General features: G+C 38.1%; 1 protein-coding gene across 6 annotated transcripts in view; it reads left to right on the forward strand.

Annotated features, from left to right (window-relative positions):
* Positions 1-390: 390 nt before the first annotated feature.
* The window catches only part of LOC127618219 (protein quaking), a 152,989-nt gene continuing 130,784 nt past the window's right edge, over positions 391-22,595 (forward strand). For all 6 annotated transcript variants that reach the window (XR_007967417.1, XM_052090555.1, XM_052090557.1 and 3 more), the window contains exon 1: positions 391-1,056. Coding sequence is in view for 5 of the 6 variants with exons in the window: in XM_052090555.1 (XP_051946515.1) it covers positions 915-1,056 (142 nt within the window). In the remaining variant the exon portion in view is untranslated. The remainder of the gene's footprint in view (positions 1,057-22,595) is intronic.

Here is a 22,595-nt window from a genome sequence, read left to right on the forward strand (position 1 = left end):
TAATTCTTTATTGTTTTAAGGATGTTTAGATATTTTTACTGGACATTTTAGACAAAACTACTCGGAGAAAGAAAAACTATATATAAATTATATATAAACTATATTATGCTTTATATGATTAGTTCATGTTGCATTTTACAGAAGAAAGCAAATAAAATAGTATAAAAAAACATTTATATAAATTCTTGAATTGAAGTATAGTTCATTCTCTCTCTCTCTCTCTCTTTCTTTCTCTGTGTGTTTCTCTCCATCTTTCAGTCTCTCTCTCTCTCTCTCTCTCTCTCTCTCTCTCTCTCTCTCTCTCTCTCTCTCTCTCTCCCTCTCTTTCTCTCCTCCCACGGTCAGATTTTGGGCTGCTAGGACTCAGTGTGATCATGTGACGTGCTCGCGAGCGCAGGAAGAGCTGGTCGGTAACGGAGGACCGAATGCCAATCTCATTGAGAAAGACGTGAGGGACAGACGTTTCTAGTTTCAGACAAGACACAGGAAGCTCTGGGGAAAAGGGACATTTAACCTCAAAAGGAAGTTAAGGACAAATCTATCGCTCAAATAAATCTTAAGAGGGGCACTCGGCACGCGGGAGTCGCATTTTTGGTTACGAGCAACTTGTGGAATTTATCGGGCACATTTTCCTGAAAAGAGACCTGGCTTCCTTCTCAACACATTAATATTTAATTTATACTCTTTTAATTTAATTTCGTCAGCTGCCCTAAAAACATCTGTCATCCTAAGAAGTGCGGTGTTGCAGCAGCGGACGGCGCGTAAAGACCGAGGATACACCAGCCGTGGACGAGCAACAGACACTTGTCTCCTTTCCTTGCGGTTTTATACTGTCATTATTATTTATACTTCATCCTATTTATTAGGGACTTTTTCCGGCTACTTTGGGGCGTCGGTGGTGATTTCTGTGGAATATGGTGGGGGAAATGGAAACGAAAGAGAAGCCGAAGCCGACCCCAGATTATCTGATGCAGCTCATGAACGATAAGAAACTAATGAGCAGTCTGCCCAACTTCTGCGGGATCTTCAACCACCTTGAACGGCTTCTAGATGAAGGTAAAGCCGATGGATTGAAATGTGTCCGTCAAATCCCACGGAATGACACTGTCTGGGGAACGGCGCGCGGATCGATTCAGACTAAACGCCGTAAATACCGTTAGTTTATGACATCAGAATGTATTTATTTGTTTACTTTTTCGGACTGTCATCCTTATTTTTGGTCACCTAGGGGCCAATCAAATGATAGCCTACAGAGCGCTTTAATCGGCAGTACTTAAATTAAGATATTGTCTACATTGCAATTAACCGACGGAGTTACCTGTGGCTTGAGAAAAGATTTTACACTGATTCTGTTTGGTGTTACAAATATATATTTGAGTAATAGCCTAATAATATTATTATTAATAAAACTAAATATGCTTCGTTTATGAGCATAAGGCCGTATAACTTCAAGACGTGACTTGATAAAAGTTGTTTAGGATATTTCCCTGAGGCAAAATAATAAAAAAAAAAACATATAATTAATCGTATTATTTAACTCTTAATGTAAACCTCTGAACAAAAAGACAATTATATTGAAACTGTTGAATTGATTAGGTTCAACTGGCCTCTAAGTAAAAGTTAGCCATCACACATTAGTGAATATCAGTCGTGCTATTTGTAGTTGATGTGAAATAACGATTTGATAATAAACATTTCACTAAAACATAATAACCAAGCTAACACAAGCAAGACAAACTTTTGCTGCATTCACGTCATTACCGTAATAGACCTTTTTCCACACTTCGGGTTTTGGAACCCGGAAGTAAACGTCTGCAGGGTAAACTATGACAGCGGTTTATGGGAGATCACAGCAAATATTATTTAACTTATCCATTTTATTCCAGGGTAAAATAACACAAAGCATAATGTTATAAATTTACACTCAATATTAAAAAAAAATTATAATATGAAAACCTAAATAAGGTGGAAACCCGTCATCACAGTCTGTGAAAAAGGTCTATTTCGAGATTCCGACTTGTAAAAAGCATTCACAGCCTTGTAGAACTCAACTTGTATACAATTGTAACTTGTATACTCGGACAATTTTGAGAGCGCTGACTTGAATCACCTGACCGCTGCAACGTCATGCGGAAACACTCAAAATGGCAGTGGCTTCAGCAGTAGTAGTTAAGTCATTATCTCGTAATATTTCTGCGTAATAATTTGTATAATTGACTATTATTAATATCTTAACAATGCAAGATTAATCTGAAAATAAACTAAAGAAATACAATACAGTTTAATGTAGCTAGCACAGAGTTGGATAACCATCTTATGTCTAATGTCCCGCTAAATAAACAATGCATTTGCATAACGACTGTTACTTGTTGTATTGCCATAGAAAGGCATAATTATGAGTTCCCAGGTTGTGAACAGCTCCGAATAAAATTTCCGAGTTGCCATCTCGTAATTAAGGTAATTACGTCATTGCGTGGGTAGCTCAGCAAGTATTGACGCTGACTACCACCCCTGGAGTCATAAGTTCGAATCCAGGGTGTGCTGAGTGACTCCAGCCAGGTCTCCTAAGCAACCAAATTGTTCCGGTTGCAAGGGAGGTTCACATGGGGTAACCTCCTCGTTGTCGTGATTAGTGGTTCTCACTCTCAATGGGGCGTGTGGTAAGTTGTGTGTGGATCACAGAGAATAGCGTGAGCCTCCACTTGCTGTGAGTCTCCGCGGTGTCATGCACAATGAGCCACGTGATAAGATGTGTGGATTGACGGTCTCAGAAGCTGAGGCAACTGAGACTTGTCCTCTGCCACCCGGATTGAGGTGAGTAACCGAGCCACCATGAGGACCTTCTAAGTAGTGGGAGAAACATTCCAAATTGGGGAGAAAAGGGATAAAAAAAATAAAATAAAATGCCACTGCCAAAAGAAAATCTGTCAAAAACTAAGCAGATTGTCAAATGAAGCAAATGTAGTTTCAGATCATGGTGCACTAGAAATAATCTAGACCCTCCTGAGTATAACGCTTTAAATTACGTTTTCTAAAACTTAATCATTACTCAAATAACTCTACATTACTGGCTCATTAGTCACCATTACTTACTCATTACAGTGTTAGGGAGAGCGTGGTGATATTTCTAATATATCCATAAGTGCTACCACCCTCCCTTGCACAAGGTATGTAGGTTGGTAGGTTTCTAATTGCTGACACACAGTCACAAGTAACTGTTTTTTGCTGGTGAATCATCTTTGCCCAACACGCCTTGTTGCAGTGTGAATGCGGTCCCTTGGCACCCTCAATTAAATACCAGAAGATCCTATTCATCTGCAAATCATAGTGGAATGATGTAAGCGTAACAGCTACTCTGTGATGGGAAAGAGTGGCTTGTATTATTTATTTTCCTAGTAAAATTCACTCTAATCATTTGTTAATTTAGTAATTTATAAATACTCTAAAAAGTGTCTTTTTTATGGACTGTTATGCTTGCTTTTCAAATGATCATATGCCTCTTGGGTGGGCCTGCATTCTGGGTTCACATTTGGTGCTTTGTAAATTGCAGCATTTATTTGTTTGCCTTTTTCACAGTCGCTTTCTTGTTCATGCCTAGTCACTCATATTTACAGCGTTTATCTGGACTGCACTGACTCCCCTATCTGATAAAATCAGGTTAATCTGCAACAATAGCCATGTAACCAGGAGTATCTTGTGGATTTTACCTGCTAACATTAAGGACAATCTGCATTTGACTTGCAAAATGTGTTTATGACTCACATATCCCTTTTCACGACTTTTTTTATGGAGATCCTTGGTGAGAATCTGGTGTAGAGACGCCTCATGAAGTTTAATGCAATCAATTTGGGTAATAAACCAGTTACTGTAGATGCATTTCATCCCACAACTGAGTTTTGATTTGTCACTGTTTGTCACAGTCTAGGTTGTGTAAGTGCATGGATATTTGAATTGTTAACAATTTTAAGGGGGCACACACTCAAGTACTGTCTGTCTGACTGCAGAGGTAGCAGTGAGTTGGTCTTGTGTTCATGGAAGTAAAGTTGGTGAACTGAGCCATCGGTTTCACTTCCACTATTGGGCCATTGCAGAACTGAGCCCTGACCTTCAATACACAAACACACTGCTCAGATCAGCGTGTTAGGAGTGGGTGTGCAAATGCATGAATGCATGCCTCTTATCATTTGATTCTTAAAAAAAGAATTGCAATTGCTCAAGGGAACGCAATACTGAATCTGTACTTTGCAGAAAGCTCCGCAGATTTCTGCAGAATTGGAATACTTGACATTCACAAAGTTCCACGCATCTCTTTTCCCTTTGTTTGTTTGATTAAATGCTTTGGCCAATTTGAAAGTGCTTTCAGCTATCAATAATAGTTTTGTTCTCTTGGCTTTATTTAACACATTTTACCATGTTTAAAAACCCCATGAATTAGATTGACATATGCAGTTTTTTCTGAACTGTTAACATATTTCCAATTGAAATAGGGAGTGGGGAGGTGGCATATCAAAACGTAGTCCCTTTAATTGTTAATAGGCTATAGGCTTTAGTTAAATCACACAAGTGAATCATGATTGGCTAGCTGATAGTCGGTTGCAGGTGGTATTAGGGAGAGGGGCATTCTCATTCTAGAGATCATTTGATTGGACCAACATTTGGGAGGTGCAAGATGAATTATCAGTATTTTTTCTCTGTTTTGTTCTGTGTAAATTTTACAACCTGGTCTCATAGAATACAGTGATTATACCTTAACTAACAGCATTGCAGTTGCAACATGGAAGACTGGGGTACAAAGTGTCATAGAGGCATCATAAAATGACATGGTTGCCTCAGCAATTGCAGTAGTTTTTCATCTCATATTTGCCTTTTATGGTACTATTATTTAGGTTTGAGGTTTGAGTTGGGAGGTAGGTTTTGTTGATTTAAAACTGAGCAGAACATTAACCCTAACCTCATCTGTTTATGGGAACATTTAACTGGCTTTTGGTGGAACACAACAGACATCTTACCTCAGAACTGTGTGGTGTGCGAAATGCAATTTGCAAAAGTGTTGTGACATTCACATCATTTTCAAAAGATCACATTTAAGATTTCAAAATCTTAAATGTGTATATCTGCTAAAAGTAAATTTTGTCAATGATTAGGAGTACACTAGCAGATAGATGACCTCAAAGCTTACATACATGGCCTAGAAGCCACAAAACTCCAATTTTGAGGTTTAGAATTATGCAGATTTACCAGGGCTCTTCTGAATCAATGGAAAACTAGAAGTGCTTTCAGATCTTGTTGTGTTGTGGACTGTCCTTTGAGAAGTGCAGTAAAATACAGAGAACGCCTCCATTCTGCTACAGTGCTTCAACACCGGTTGTGGCAGTTCAATATATATTCTCTCTTAATCTATGAGGCCATGTCAATATAGTTGAACATCACCAAAGCAATGCTAAATCACTGGCTTTTTGCCGAGCTTAGCTCTATCCTGTCCCGGTACAATGAGGAGAGCATAAATTATGGTCTGCAACTCGTTGTGGACCACAACATTGATCATACATGAAACTCAGATCTTTTCTGCTCAGCTCTGTGGGAATGAAAACAGAGAAATTAATTGAAAGTGTTGAAAATCTGTGGCATCATCTCTAATAGAGGCAAGTGATATCTCAGAAGTGTTCAGTAGTTGTGTGAGATCGCATGTGTGATATTCCCCATGGGGTGTTGTAATATCAACAAATCTGGCTCAGTTTGGATGAGAGCGTGTGAATGTGTGTGCTCGTGTCGGCTTGCATCCATCTCATAATGTGCATTCATTTCACAGTCTTGTTTGTAATATCACATAATCAGATACAAGCAGTAGCATGGGAACACTACAAAATGTTGGCTATTGCTGTCATTATCACTGTGAGATCACTGTAGTTGTATTGTAATGTATCATTTTTGGTTCTTTGAATTTACCACTGCTTTGTATATTAGGTCTCCAGTGTGCATTAATCCAGATGAGCTATTTCTCCTAAGATGATTTTCTCTATTACTGTTAGATCAGTATTCTTTTTTTAACATTCTCTTAACTTCTGAAGAGTGGTGGTAGCTTAGTGGTTACAGGTCTGGGTTGGTAAGAGAAAAGGCTTCCAAAAGTCATAGGTCTGCTCATTACAAGGGCACCATAAACAGAAGAATCCCTGGGATGCTCTTGATCATCATTGTGTCAGTTTTAAACCATTATTGTGCCCTGAAGCAGAGCACTAAACCTAAGTAATTGTCTGTGTATTAAGTGTACTGTAAGCCACTTTGGATGAGAAAGCATTTGTTACAATGGCAAATAACATTAAACTAGAGCAAGGGACTTATTATTACTTTTTCACCTATTCTTCAATAGTTTTATGATTGCTAATATTATTCAATTTAAATGAATATTCCGGGTTCAATACAACATTTAATAGAATTTGTGGCATAATGTTGATTACCACAAAATTAATTTTGACTCGTCCCTCCTTTACTTTTAAAACAGGAAAAATCAAGGTTACACGTTTTTTTACTAAATCAGACCAGAAAACAACACAAAATCATGTTCTGAATGAGAGATGTTTATTGTGATGAACCGTGTGCATGTGTATCAGAATTGCCGGCATATGGAGATGATTAGTAGATAAAATATCTTTAAATGTCCGCAAAAGTTACATTTGCCAATATTTGTGCTGTCTTCAGACCTGTATGAACTTTTCCTGGGTCTTGGCATGGATCAAAAGCTATTTTTTTTTTATGTTTCTCTTGATATCATTTTTCGGGTGTTTTTCCATTTTCCATTTACCGCCATTGTTTCCTCCTGCTGATGGTCACAAATATGGCAGCTATATATATATATATATATATATATATATAAAATAGATATTTTAAATTCAATACCACAGTAAAATGGATAATATGCTATTATGCTATTGTACACACTCTTTTATCTAAAAAGTTACATAGTTATGTAAATATAAAAATAAATAAAAACAATGGCATGTTGCCTTAGTATTTCTCAATTAAGTAAACACTTCATGTTTTTTTTAATTATGTATTTATTCAGGTAAATAGTCATAATAATAAAATATAGCTTAAGTATGTAGTAAACTAAGAACATAGTAGGCTAACAAATAAATAAAGAGCAGTGAGTGGCATTATTTTTTGATTAATATAAACAACATAATAGACAGCGGCATTTCACATTAGTGCGTTTACACCGCAAAGACTTATGCACAGATCCGATATTTTGACACATACCTGATTTGTTTAACCTGTTTGCATTCATGTAATGCATACGCAACTTATATTAATCAATTGCGGCACGGGCATTGACCATGATGCACATTTAAACGTTCGGACGTGTAGCCCCATTTCCGCATTCACCAATAGTGCTCACGCCTTACGATAAATGCTATATGTGGATGTGTTTTTTCGTGACTCAATAATTTGTATTTCTACCTTGTTAAAACACAATATTTGACTCAAAGCTTCAGCTCCATAATGGAAAACAAATTTCAAATAAACATTCATATGGCTCAGTTGAAACACTGAGTGTACATTAAGCTGTGATTCAGAAAAATAAAATTTGTATGTTTTTAACAAACTTGAATGTCTCTGTGCAGATGTTTTTTCCATCTGTGTACAGTTTAGAGGGGACATTGCTCCCTTCCCTAAACCTTAAACGTAAATCTAACCGATAATATCATAAAAAGCAAATTAAAAGGAAACCATGTCATTTTGTGGTGCTTCTATGATACTTTTGGCTCATGTGTTGATTTGCATGCTATTCAGGACTCCAAACATTTTTTAAATGTAGTTAGTTATGTAATGCAAATGTAAAAATATATTACCTAATTTATAAACTATAGTAATTCTGTTTAGATGCCACGAGATAGCACTGTGTAAGTAACAGCGTGAATTTGTTTTTAGCAATCTTCCATTTTACTGGTGATATGCATGCATGGAGACTAAAATAGCTGTTGTGGTAGCACCTCTAGTGTTTTTCAAAAGGAAACTGCAACTATACGAACCATGTAAAAATAATTTTCCCAAGTGTTGGTACAGTAATGTAAATCTATGAGACCAGGTTGAATTTAATCATGTTCAGAATAATTTTTCGAGTAATTGTCTTAAAATAATTTATAATTGGGAAGCTAAAATTATATGATATTTGCAAGTGGCCATACATTTAAAATACCACAAGCAATTGTCTAAGTTTATTTTTGATACACATTATTTTAAGCCACTTGCCATAATCAGAGTTGTAGAGCGACATTTCTCCATGCTCTGAAGGGTAGTGTGGCCTTTAGATATGAGTTGAGCAACCGGCCCTGGCATGTCACCTGTGAGCGATGCATTTGCGTGAAGCAGACGCGAAGCTCACAGGCTGATGCACACACCGAGCGTAAACCCCTGCCCCCGTTAGTGCAGATGAATGCTCTCAATGGGCAACAGGAGCAGTCAGCCATGCTAGGCCATGCACTTCACTCTGTAATAAAGGTGATGAATTTAATCATGGGAGCAGCTGCCACCACCAGTACAAGGCCCACAAGGCACAGTTGTTCAGCCGATATCCATAGAGGCTAGAATCAGTTATGGATTGAATAGAGACACTAATAGAAACAGAGATGTATGTGGGTCTGTAAGGCACCGTATTACTCAACGGTAATTCACGGTTTGGACACCAAATTGTTTTCTTATGTCCTAAAAGGTTTCTAAATAACTGACCTCTGCAAGTTAGGATCTAGAAAAACATAACCTTTAGATTCCTAAGCATTGTAATCCAATGTTACAAAATGTTTTAATTGGATTCAAGCTGTTGTGTCACACCTGGACCACCCCATGTCCGTTCTATGACATACGTATGCATATTGCACAAAAGAATGACAATTGTTGACTGAAATCGGCAGTTGCCCTCTGATTGGCTGCTGCCACACTGTACCTGTTCACTTGTAAACAAGGAAGTGTTTACAAGGTACCAGGTTGATACAATAAGGGCATTTGATGGCGAACTAATCACTGGATTTGTTGAAGTTTGCCAGGTTAGAAGCATCAAAATTATTTTAGGCACTTTGTAGCAAATAACCAACATATCCACATGCAAAATTGTATAGTTTTTTTTCTGAATTTTGTAGGTTGTTTTCTGTCTGTGAAATTATCTGTCATTATTGATTTGCGACTGACAAAAAAAAAATCTGATTTCAAAGTCTGCACACATTTCCGAGTATTTTCAGCAGCCAGACATGGAAAAGAACATTGAGCATTTTATTTTATTTTTTCCCCTGTGTTTTTACTGTGATATAAGCTATTTCAGATGTACCCTTCCTTTAAGTGGCATGATAAAACAGAACAAACTGTGATTGACCACTTTTCATATGAATCAGACCAATCTTTCCTGTCTAAGTGGGAGATTCTTGGCCAGAATGTCTTGTAAACTGGACCAGACTTTACGCTGATAGTCAAAAGTAGACTACTGTAGAGGATGTCTATCTATCCAGCCTCTTCTCATGAAAGTTATGTGAGCATCATAGCGTTTTTGCAGCACTGTAATTATGTGCTTCATTACACATTTGGCTGTAGTTTTTAAGTGAAATATCCAGCAGGAGGTGCCAAAAATGAGCGAAATTAGGTTGTAATCTGACCAGGTTTTTAAGGTGAATTTTAGATGGTTTTATTGAGTAAAACATACCTCTCTAACCTAACTAACAGTGCCCGGAAAGATTTTTTGTGTCGCTTCTATGCCACTTTCAATTTTTTGCATCTTTGGCTGGATTTGAACCACAGCCATTGAGCCCAAAGTCAGATGAGCCACCAAGCAAGCTAAAGCTGTAGATATAAGTGTGTTTATGTAGGTGCGTAGGTGTGTCAGCAATTGTGCGTGTGATTTGTGTGACAATTATTAAACCACACAAATTTGCTGTAGCAACTCTAGTGTTAATTTCACTGTGCACAAATGTATATAGAGTAACATTCATTCAATGAGCCCAGGTTGAACTATCAGACAAGCTTCAGATTGATATGTGTTAATGTTAAAAATTCTTACCTGGTTGCCAATAAGATAAGAAGAAAAAAGGAAATGCATTTTGTAGTTGGTTAAATAGTAGACGCCCCATTGACACAACAGTACTATTAGTTATAGTTAACCAGGGAAACAGGACTCTTACATAACTGCTGGTTTATCACTACAAAGCCAGGACAAGCACTCTAACAGCCATTATAGTCATTACTGTATATAGACAATAGTCATTACACAACTGAAAAAAAAATCCATAATAATAATTGAAGCTGGCTGTGGCTCAGGTGGTAGAGCGGGTCGGCCACTAATCACAGGGTTGGTGATTCGATTCCCGGTCCACATGACTCCACATGCCGAAGTGTCCTTGGGCAAGACACTGAACCCCAAGTTGCTCCAAATGGCAGGCTAGCGCCTTGCATGGCAGCTCTGCTGTCATTAGTGTGTGAGTGTGTGTGTGAATGAGACACAGTGTAAAGCGCTTTGAATACCTCTAAGGTTAAAAAGGCGCTATTTAAGCGCAGACCATTTAATAAATCTGACATGGGCTGATAATCATACCCAGATTTTTTATCGCCTTCTAAAACTCAAAAAGCCCAGTTTATTTTACTTTCAAGAAGACCTATTGCTCAAAAGCTCCTTAAAGTTCCCTTGAGGACAGAAGAGCCCCATGCTCCACTGACAATTAGTCTAAGTGGCTGCTTTCATCACCTAATTGGAGCAATTCATTAATCCCGAGGAGTTTTAGTGGGGTCAAAGTAAATTTATCCAGAATTAACTTGTTTAGGACTCTGTCTTTAGTTCTAGAGTTGTCCGTTCTGGGATGCTGTATAATTCCTCTCACTTTGTGGCATTAAAAGAAGAAGAAAAGAGCTGTGTACTCATTAAGAGCTAGAGAACGAGAGAGACACAGTTGACTTACAACTTCAGATGCATCTCTAAGCATTGAAAGAGACACAGTATTACCATAATACTGAGTACATTGTATTTCGTATTTTCTTAAATACATAGGTGTCGGTTTCATTTGAACATTACTCGTCAACATTATTGAACTATTACTTGAACATTTTAGCTTGAAAAATGTGCTTGCAATATGAGCATGTTGTGATATACAAAGTGTTTGTTAATATATAAAGAGGATGGCTAATATTCAGTAGGCCTATTTATGTGAAGTGATACAATGCAGATATTTGAATGATTGATTGATTCTGTTTATATTATGGCTGGGTAAAAATATAAATTTTCCAATGAATCACAATCTTCATTTGAACGATCAAGATATCAGTTTTTAAATCCCAAGATCGATCATTTTCTTTAGGTGCTTTCTATTGTTTACAGTCAGTTGTTGTTAATAATAATAATAATAAAAGAAAAATGTAATTCTAATCACACATATCACAAATGCTGTAAAGAAGTTGTGCAAAACCACTCACTTAACCAAAAGACTTTTGTGAGACGCTCGCGTAACTGCTGCTATTTTTAAAGACACAGTACTATTTTAGTACTTGTTTTACATATAAGGACATACTTGTAAATAGATCAAATGATGTATGTAAACAATTAACATGTATCAGTATATATATATATATATATATATATATATATATATATATATATATATATATATATATATACTGATACATGTTAATTGTTTACATTATATATATATAAACAGTATCTCACAAAAGTAGTACACCCCTCACATTTTTGTAAATATTTAATTATATCTTTTCATGTGACAACACTTAAGAAATGACACTTTGCTACAATGTAAAGTAGTGAGTGTACAGCTTTTATAACAGTGTAAATTTGCTGTCTCCTCAAAATAACTCAACATACAGCCATTAATGTTTAAGTGAAAATGTCACTTTCCCTCCCTGGTGTCATGTGACTCGTTATTGTTACAAGGTCTCAGGTGTGAATGGGGAGCAGGTGTGTTACATTTGGTGTCATCGCTCTCACACTCCCTCAGACTGGTCACTGGAAGTTCAACATGGAACCTCATGGAAAAGAACTCTCCGAGGATCTGAAAAAAAGAATTAAATATGCATCCCTACACTAGTGTAGTGTAGGGATGTCCCGATATCACTGGTACTTGTACGCATAAAAATGCTCTTATACCAGAAACCGATTCCATCTGATGAATGAATGTCATTACGTAAACATTCAGCACACGTATTAAAATCACATTATGTCCTAGTGAGATTATTTATCTGCAAAAGCTGTGATTTAATGAGATAAATATATAGTTTGCGTGTTATTCAAATGTGAGCACTTGTGAATGTGTGGAGACCGGCTGCTCATACCTGTTAAAGCTCCTCCAAGGGAAAACACTTTCATGAGCATTGTGCGCTCTGTTTGTAGCAGATGACAGTAAACAGACTGCAAATTCACATTGTAGCGTGAGGCACATAAAGAGCACATACTTGTTCAATTAAATAGCAGCCTTTAGTAGTTTAATAATCACTTTGAGTCACGTAGCAACCGGCTTTTCCAGAGTGGGAATCTGCTGTCATCACATCAGAGTTCAACACTTCAAAATAAAAGCTCCATCAAATAGGGAAAAAGTATGACTGAAAAATATCACTACTGTAAAGTTATGTAATATTCACTGTAATACTAATAATAATAATAAATCAGTAGTAATTGTATTATCTTAGCAGCATGTTTACGTTAAACTCCATTGCAATCAACTGTGAGTCCAATCCCCTGAGAGGAGCGCTATTTATTTGATGCACATAATTTATGCCTAGGGAAAGCATTTCAATCCTGTCACTTTATGACGTTCCTTTTCAGTTAGAATGCTGTCAATGCAGGTAGTAGTCATTTCAATCCTATCAACAACACTTCAGTTGCCTCTTAGTTTTACAATGGGTGGGTTAAAGGTATTTATATAGTGTCCACTCTGTTTACTTTTGGATTACGTTGTCCTCAGGTTGTGAGTTTGCAGCCGGTTGCAGGCAGATTCCTGTACATTCTGAAACCCACGATACAATGCTAATTGTAGTCATATTGTGGCTTTTGTCTTCAAGTATACCATAATATTTTGAGATCTGAAAAACAGGATATTTCTTTCTTTGTGAACAGAAGCAACTGTTCAAACTGTGTGCAAATGATTTATGAGGTTATCTTTGTAAAAGCATCAGAGCATAGGTCAAGCTATTTCAGATTGGCAGACCCTTCTTATATCTCCCTTTCACAAGATAAAAAGACAAATCGTTAGAGCAGTGGTGAAGAACACACACACAGACGGTCATCTGAATGGATCTGAGCACATAGGTCATCAAATCACAAGGTCATGTGCCCTAGTTCTCCTCTCTCAAGATCAGCGAGTTTTTTTGATGGAGAATTCAATCACATGACATTTCTCCTTCCATTTCCCCTTCGGTCAGTTACACTATATATCATTGGGGATTATTATGGCTTCCTGTGACGCCGTCATTATTAGAATTATCAGTGCTCAGCTTTATAATGCATTCACATCCCTCATTTTAAAAGCACTCTGTGTAATTGAAACTGTTTCTCACAGACTGCTGACTAAGTCGTCCAGGCCGCCATGGGCTCGCCGGGAGAGTGGGTGAGAGCAGAATGTAAATAGAATCCACCTATATGGACAGAGTCATATTGATTTCAAAGTAAAAGGGCGAATGAACAGGCAACATCTGAGCTCGTTTATGTCAATAGATTTTGGTCTCCTGTCGTTCCTTATCCTCGTCTGTTACGTCGGAGAGCAAAATCCTATAACTTGAAGTTATTCATATTCCAGTGAGATATCCAGTGACCGTGCATGCAATCTAACATGTTAATTAAAAAGCTATTTATTTTTGTTTATTTAACTGTTAATTATCATAACATAATAAATTATAAATAATCATTTGTATCATAAAGTTGCCCTTTTGACTCGTGCACTGTTTTCCAAAAATTCTAAAGCTATTTGATAGCATTGTGCAAGGAAAGACTGGCATTTAAGTTGTTATTCACTGAAAATCTTCTCCCTCACCAAAGCTCTTAAATATCATTGGTGATTGCCTTTTTAAACATGATTGTTTTTTTGACATTTGAAAAACAATGCCATTTGTCCGTCAGTAATGTTAAACCTGACACATTGTGTCCGAAGTGTACATTTTTAAACTAATCACAAGCATAAATTATATTTGAAATCTGATTTTCAGCTTTTAATTATTAATGGAGTGGATTTGTGAAAAATAGTGTACATACCAATTGTTAACATAAATCAAATGATATCTTGGGCTGTCAATGGATAAAAAAAAAAAAGAAATAATAACATGACATGCCAATAAATTAGTCCAATTATTTGCATATGCTATTCAATATTTGCTGAAAAATCCCTTAAATAAAGACAATTCAAAATAAAAAAATGCATAATAATTCAAATAATTATACATATATGAAATGCAGTTCAATGGAAAGGAGGAGGCAAGAACCAGCTTGACAAAGTAAATATTATTTTAATATAAAACTGAAACAAAAGACAAACACACATGACGGACATGTCCGTAAACTATCTCTCTCTCATCGCGCCACCGTCTGCCATCGGCCTTTATCCCTCTTGGAGGTTTAATTAGCCTGATAAGGGACCGGGTGTGTATAATCACAACCTGGCCCGCCCTCCGCCCTGCCACACTCCTCCCTCGTTCTCTCAGGCTGGGGAGCCCCCGGCCTGACGTACATCCCCAGAAATAATTAAAATGTGGGGGTACTTCCTGTAACAGCGTAGTACCCCCCAAACATCACTGTAAAATTTAAACAAGAGGGAAAAGGCCAACGCAGAGCGACAGTGAGAGAGAGAGAGGAGAGTGAGATGGAAAAAAAAAAAACGTACTCGCCTGTTCTCCAATACACCGTCGCATGGTCCTCAATCACTTTTCCACCCTGTCAGGCGGACGACAGCCGCTTCGCCCCGGGGGGACCGGAGTCAGACTCAGGACCCCCGGCGGGCAGAACGCCCCTCCGCGTTCTCGGCGACTCGTGGGGACATTCCTCCACCCCTGGCAGCGGCCCTACCGCTCCAGGCGGTCTGGGAGACACTTCCCTCCTCCCCTCGCGGACGGCGGTCTTTCTTCGTCCCCTCCGCGTTTCTGGGGGATGGCAGGGCTCTCCTCCGCCCCTGGCAGCGGCTCCATCGCTCCAGGCGGTCGGGGAGTCCAGTCCCCACTCGCCTCGCGGACGGCGGCCGTTCACCGCGTCCAGGCGGTCGGTCTACTCCCTCCCCCGGTGGATGGCAGCGGCGCTCCCCTGGGTGGACGGCAGTGTCGAGGACTCCGCGATGGGCATCACAAAGCCTACAGTACACTGCAATCCACTTAACATGCACTTTCTTACACAGATTGTGCTTAAGAAGCCGACAATGTGTGTGGCCACGTAAACGCATTAAACCATTAGAATAAACAGATTGACAAGGGTTGATTTTTGCCCATTACACAGATTTTGCACACCTTAACATGGCATTCTTACAGCATTCTTGGCATTCTTACCAGCTTATCCAGTGTGTGCATGTGTTGTGCACCTCTTAATTTTGACGTCAAAAGCAGAGAATAACACAGTATTTTTTACATTTCATGTAAACAAGGTTTCTTGTTTTTTTTTGGTTTTTTAAATAAGCTGATGTTGGGAGTAATCAGTGTGCATGTAAATGGGCTCAACGGCCCTGTTCTCACAGGACGTGTCCTTGCGTTCCATCTGCACAATTTGTCATTGTTTGGCCTATGTTCATATGCATCAGACTGATGCTTTTGGAGCATCTCACTAGTTTTTTAGCATTGCAACGCAACACTGTGTCAAGTTAAAATAAGTTGATCCCTGCATTCTGTTGTCCTTCTACCAACTTTCAAGACCCGTCCCATGTGATGGGCTCTCTTTAAATGGCTGCGCTGCTTGTGAGGTTGGATTAGGAACGCTGACTGCCCCTATGGATGCGGCTCCTAAAAACACATAGATACTTCAAGCTTGAATTGCTGAGATGTACGAAAATACAGGACATCATTTTATTACAGAATTTACATATAGGTTACGGAGCATGATTAATTACCTTCATTTATTTAATTTTATAAATGTTTTGTATAAATAATTACACTAAATTGATGTGTTAAATCGACAGCCCTAATTACATCATATGCATGTACAAGCATAAATTGTTCAAATGTATTTATATCAGCCATTGACCAGCCTGCTCTAATTCAGAATTGCCATTGGCTCTTAAAAAATCAATATTGGTAAGTCAGTTGTTAATATTGTCCAAAATAACTGAGCAGTACTTATCTGGTAAGAGAATCCAGTTGATCTCTTTTTCCGCTTAGAGCACCATGTTGCTCAGAGCTGTTCTTTGTTGTTGGGCTGGTTTTTTTTTCAGTCTGCTCCAGATTTAAAGGTAATGCTTGGTCAGATTTGAGGATTGTTGCTTCTTGGGTAGTAAAAAGAGATTGATGTGTTTACCTTTCGTCAGCATCACAAAGTTCAAGGTGTGGGAGAGACATTTAATTGATTCTATCCTCTTCTGAATGATTTTCAAATATTCTGGGATGGAGCCCAAGCAGATGGCTGTTAAAGGACATGGAGGGACCATCTAATGTGCCATCGATTAGACTCTTCTGCTTAATATAGATAAAGAGCAATCCCAGCCATCTGAGAAATGATCGATTTCCTTACCTACTTAGTGTGATTTATCTCATACCCTTTAAACACTAAATGTGCATTTTAATCCTTTGTTAAAGGCTAATGGCTCTCACAGGTTTTTATAAATTGTCAGTACGCAGCCAAAATTTCTCTGTTAATGGCTCCATCAGATTAAAGCGTTAACTTCCCCGTGATTTGTTAGATCTGGGTTTGCTCAAGGATACTGTAAATTTAAGGTCTCACATTGCAATGCATATGTCATTAGTGGTCTAGCTTTTCAAGGACTATAATTATGTTTCACATGAAAAACTCTTTTCATTTTAATTTTTGTAAGCGGTTTGTAAAAAAGTCATGTTTTGAGTGACCTTCTGTCCAGAGAGCATTTGTTACATGCTACCATTAATTCTCTTAAATGAACCTATTAACTCCTTACTGTCCCGTGACAATGCAACACTATTAGGCAACAGCCAATTAGAGAGGTGTGGTGGGAGGGGGGGGTTGTGGTTCACTTATATGTGTACAGTAGTTGAGTTTGAGGCATTATCGAAGGGCTGAGATAGTTGTGCACCAGCGTTTTAATGCATAATTGAATTTCTCGGTTAGTTGCACAGATGTTTAAGCGTTGTTGAAGGGAGTAGTTTGTTGTCATTCAATTTGAGACATTAAAGGACTGAGTAAGCTGCTCAGCAGAGTTTTGCAGCATTACCGAAGGGCTTGGTTAGTTGTGTAGGAGAGTTTTTAGGTGTTGTTGAAGGACTGAGTTGTTTATCAGAGTTTTGCAGAGTTGTTGAGGAGTTTTTTTGTTGCAGGATTTTGAGGGATAATTGAAGGTCTTCGTTAGCCATGTAGCAGGGACTTAAGATTTGGGTAGTTCTTAGGAAGTGCTTGGAGGCATGTGGCATGCATTTTGTGTGACAGACTGTAGCCCATATGCGGGCCTCCGTGTGGAGCCCAGCAGTACATCGTTCCTGCTGCATATTAGCACTCACCGCTAAGAACTGTCATTTCCTCTTTGTCAGCACCTCCTGAGGCAGCACACACACACACACAAACACACACACCGGAGTTGCCCCGAGGCATTGGGCTGCCTTTTTCTGGCTGATGGGATAAACCCACCCTACGTTTATTTAAATGGCACTGGTATCACTCTGAAAAGGAAGGTGCTACCTTGCACTTTTATATAGGGCAGAAATCATTACTACAACAGAGCAAGAAGACAGATCTAGGCTTTTTAACACACAAGGGCATTAACACAAGGGAGCAAGAGCACAGAAATATATGAACATGCTAATTTATTATGAAAAAGTCACTAGTCTGTAAGCCAAGAGAGATGCTGATTCTTGGACTCCAGTTTTGCATTGTATGGGGCTTTTCACACCACTCTGAATCCAAGGTTAATGTCATTTTGAACCCCATGTTAAGGCAGCGTTTAGTCCTGGGTTAATGCCATATTAACCCCATGTTAAGGCCACCTTTAAATAGGGATGCACCGATACCATTTTTTCTCTCCAGATCCGATTCTGATACCAGTACTCTCGTATTGGCAGATACAGATCCTGATCCGATACAGTGTTATTTTCTTAATCAGTTTAGAATATCTATACCTATACTGATCGGGGGCTCGCTTTTATGTGTAAAGAAATAAAAACATCTAACTATACATTATTTCATTAGAAATAGAAAGGAAAAAAACTATTTTATAGCAAACTATGTAGCTTATTAAGAAAAATAACTTTATTTTTTCAATAGCCTACTAGATTATAAAATTAGCAGTAGTTCCATTTAAGTTATTCAGTAGAAAAGAAGCCAGATCTCTTTACACATTTTTTCACTTTAGTAGTAATAGGATAGTGTATCATAATAATAGTATCAGTCCACTTTTCAATTACAGTTATTTTTATGTTTTTATATATATTGTATTTATTTATTTATTGAAACCCAGAGAACTGAAATATTATTGTACAATATTGTTTAATATTACATTTTTATAAAATCGTGACCGCTCACATGAGTTGAGGACTCATATCGGTAACCTTATAAAAGCTGTTCTATTCTGCCATTTTGGAATCACATGACCAGCTGAATACTACTCACTTAATAACAGTAACTGTCTTGTTATTGGACACTTTCACTCATTGATTAAATTAACCGTGGCTGATTGTGAATAGTGAATTTCTACAATGGCATCTGTAACTGAAAACGGATTTTAAATGATGCTGCATCCACACCAATAGGTGTCACTGTAAGTCCAAGACCAACAAAAAGTTACTGAGTGCACCTATAATTACTAAATTGCTTCTCCAGTTCCGAACTCAATGCATGTTGTAAGCAAACCGAACTTTCGAGCATCTACATCTGAGATGTTTGTGTGGAACAATCATATTGAGCATTGCTCTGAGAGCTAAAAACATAGAATGGGGGCTACAGGGGTGTAAGCTAATGTAAAGGTGCCCTTCACAAATGTAAAGGTGCCCTTTAAGCGGAGGAGCCTTTAAGAGCTCAGAGATTTAAGCGGAAAAGTCTTTACAAATACAGTGTGAAACATTGCGGTGTTAGAATGTAACTGGCCACCTCGCCACCTTTAAAACATATATATATATATATATATATATATATATATATATATATATATATATATATATATATATATATATGTATTTTTTTTTTAAACAACCTTCTTTTGTAATTTCTTTTCACACAAATTATGTTGCTCCATCAATATATAATGAAAATGCATTTATTTCTTGAATCTTGATACATTTTGTGACCAGAAAAAGGCAAATTTTCCTTAGGGTGTGCCTTTAGCCCCGTTGTACCCTATCTTTAATGTACCTTGTTAAAAAGCATCAGCCAAATGCATAAATGAAGTGAACGTAATGGCCAATTCTTAATGAACAGACAGCCAGTCAGTAACAGAACAGCAATATGCAAATGAAACTTAACCCAGAATTTAAAGGCATACAGTGTGAAAACTCAAAACCTGAAATGCCAGGAGTAATTACTAACCCGTTGTAAAGAATGAACAGTGTGAAACATGGAACAAGCATGTTCACTCACTTGCTGTAACAGGAGAGATGGTGTGTTTTTTCAAAAGCACTGATGCATTGGTGTCTGCTCTCCTCTACAGCACACTGAGCTAATTGAAGTGGGTCTGTGCCAGAGTCGGTGATGCAGGCAGCGTACCCCCCTCCTTCCTCTTCCCTTGTCTCTTCCCTCGCTCATTTCCATGGTGGGGCTTGCGCCACTGAAACATCCCATGCTTGTACCTGTGCATTCTGCTAAATCTGTTCCCTCAAGGCACAGGTGGCGGTTGTCAATGTCCGTTGATGTGACCGTGGAGGAGAACACAACGTGTTGCATCAATGTGGTCAGTGCATTTCCAGTGTCACGCACACTTAACCGCAAATGAGTACATGCTTTCCACATCCTTGTCACGTCTCTTTTTGAAAGCGAAGGCAATAAATGGAGTGTGAGTGTTGTTCTTCGTTACATTAGGGAGGTTATGACAAGGAAGCCCACAATCTCCCTACTGTCATACAGCTTTTGGTTAACCTTGATTAGCTACAATCTGTGTTGTGTTCTTGAGTGGGACTGAGTTAGCAACTTGCCAGCTGAACCAAGCGGTATCTTGATGACTCACTGTTTATTCACAGCACCATGACAAGATTCTTCTAAAGATACTCAGAAGTTATTTTGGATGGCTAATTCAGATGTCAATGATATCATGTACACTTTAATTACCAGTGCATTTAAATTGTTTACTTATTTACTGAAAATATTAAGCAGATGAATTGTGCATCTTTATCTCAAGTGTTTCTTTTACAATTCCTTAGGACACTAAAAATAGACACAAATGAGACAATTGTTGACATACAGAGTATAAAGCTATAAAATTAGCATACACTTGCATTTTAAGAATGTACTGAGCTGAGATATTTTTTTGTTTTTCTTCAAATGTGTTCTGCTGAAGATAGTAAGTCATACCCATCTGGGCTGGCATGAGGGTGAGTAAACAAAGAGAGAATTTTCATTTTTGGGTGAACTATCCCTTTAATAAGCCTACATCATGAAAGGTCATGTAAATGCCTTAAACTATTTTCCTATAAACTGATCGGCACAAGTAGATTTTTGCCCATTTCTTTGATTTTACATTGCATGTAAACACCTTCACCGGTGTTGTGCAAATGTCAGAAGCAGAGAATAATCTGATGTTTTTATAGGTGCCCTCAGTAACATTTTGTTGGTGTCATCTTGGACTTACAGTGACACCTATTGGTGTGGATGCAGCATTATTTAAAATCAGTTTTCAGTTTCAAATGGCATCGTAGAAATTCACTATTCACAATCAGCCACGATTAATTTAATCCAACATTGCAAGTGTCCAATAACAAGATGGTTACTGAGATTAAGCGAGTAGTATTCAGCTGGTCATGTGATTCTATAACGGCGAACACCCATGAGAGCACTCCTGCCCCATGTAAAATAAAAGAGCTTTTATAAGGTTACTGATTTGACTAGAGTCTTCAACTCACATGAGTGGTCGTGATTTTATACATATGTTTCAAAATCAAAATTAATTTCTTAAGGAGTAAAACTTTTTTTAACGGGGGAAAGATACTACTGAGTGCACCTTTCAATCTCATGTAAATGCAGTTTCTTGCATTGTCAGATTTTTTTGTCACTGTCCTTTTCAGCATATTGCAGGCCCCCTTCGGCATATCGTGGGCATTTTTGCGACCCTCTAGCCAGTCGCGGCCCATTCGGCATAAAGCGGTGGCTAACCGGGAAAAGTCCCGGTTCTCTTTATGGCCAGTCTGCCCTGCCCTACCTCACCAATCACCTGTCATATTTAGACCACTTTTCTTGGTCCAAGAAAAATGGGTTTCAAAACCTAAGAAACCAGCATCCGCGTTTGTTGCATTTGTCAGCCTTCAAATGCTAACATGTCTCTCATGTCTTATCTTATTCATCCAGCTCAACTGTTATCTTCCTCTGGATGAATCTGGTTGACTTGTCTTTCTGTTTGTGTCTCATCCACACCAGCGGGCATGTGTTCTCTTTTCATCCGAGCACTGCCGTGTGTATGTGTGTGAGTGTGAAAGCAGCAGGTTTTTTGGAGGGCCGGGCAGTATTATCATTCCGAGGAGAGCGCAGGCCCAGATGGCATCTCTGTTTGAGAGCGTGCCCCCGTTTCGCTCGTGATGCAGTCACCTCTGACTGAGTAGTGTAATTACAAACACAGAAGGATGTCATCTCTGTCACAATGTTTCCATCCCTCTGTATTTTCATACTCTTCTTTATTTACTCTTTGGAAAGTGTGTCAGTAAAAGTCTACTTTTACACTTGTGTCTGTGGCAGGGTCATGTGTAGTTTTTCATTCTCAATGTCCATGCTGTAATATCACTATCGCTCTGTGCTCACATCCTACTCATCCTCTCTCTCTTTTTCCTTGGTGTTACATGATACCTAGAGCCACCTTTAAGAGCACCTTGAAGAATAGGACATTTATCATACAGTCGAGTGCGTGTGTCTTTGCCATAATGAAAGTTTTATCATTATTTCACACTTTTTTAATAATTACTTTTCTCTTCCTATTTATTAACAATTCTTTATCTATCACTACTTTATTTAGGGATGGGCTATACCACTTATTTTCTTTTTGATATGATCAAGGCCAATATTACCAATACCAATACAGATACATTTATTAAATGGATATTTGTTTTCTTGTTGTGAGTTCTGAAAAATAATCATTTTAGCCATTATCACATCTAATTATTGAATTATGTAAACCCTTTTAAGAACAGCAGAACATTATTAAATAGTTTAACTTAATTTAAATGATACATTTATAACAAATGAGCGCTATCTGCAACTGGTTGCGTCGTTCAGCATTTCTGCATGTTAAGATGAGAGGAAGGAGAAATGGATTAAATCAAATGTAAATATTTGC

Source organism: Xyrauchen texanus, chromosome 24, assembly GCF_025860055.1.
Source record: "Xyrauchen texanus isolate HMW12.3.18 chromosome 24, RBS_HiC_50CHRs, whole genome shotgun sequence".
Lineage (NCBI taxonomy): Eukaryota > Metazoa > Chordata > Actinopteri > Cypriniformes > Catostomidae > Xyrauchen > Xyrauchen texanus.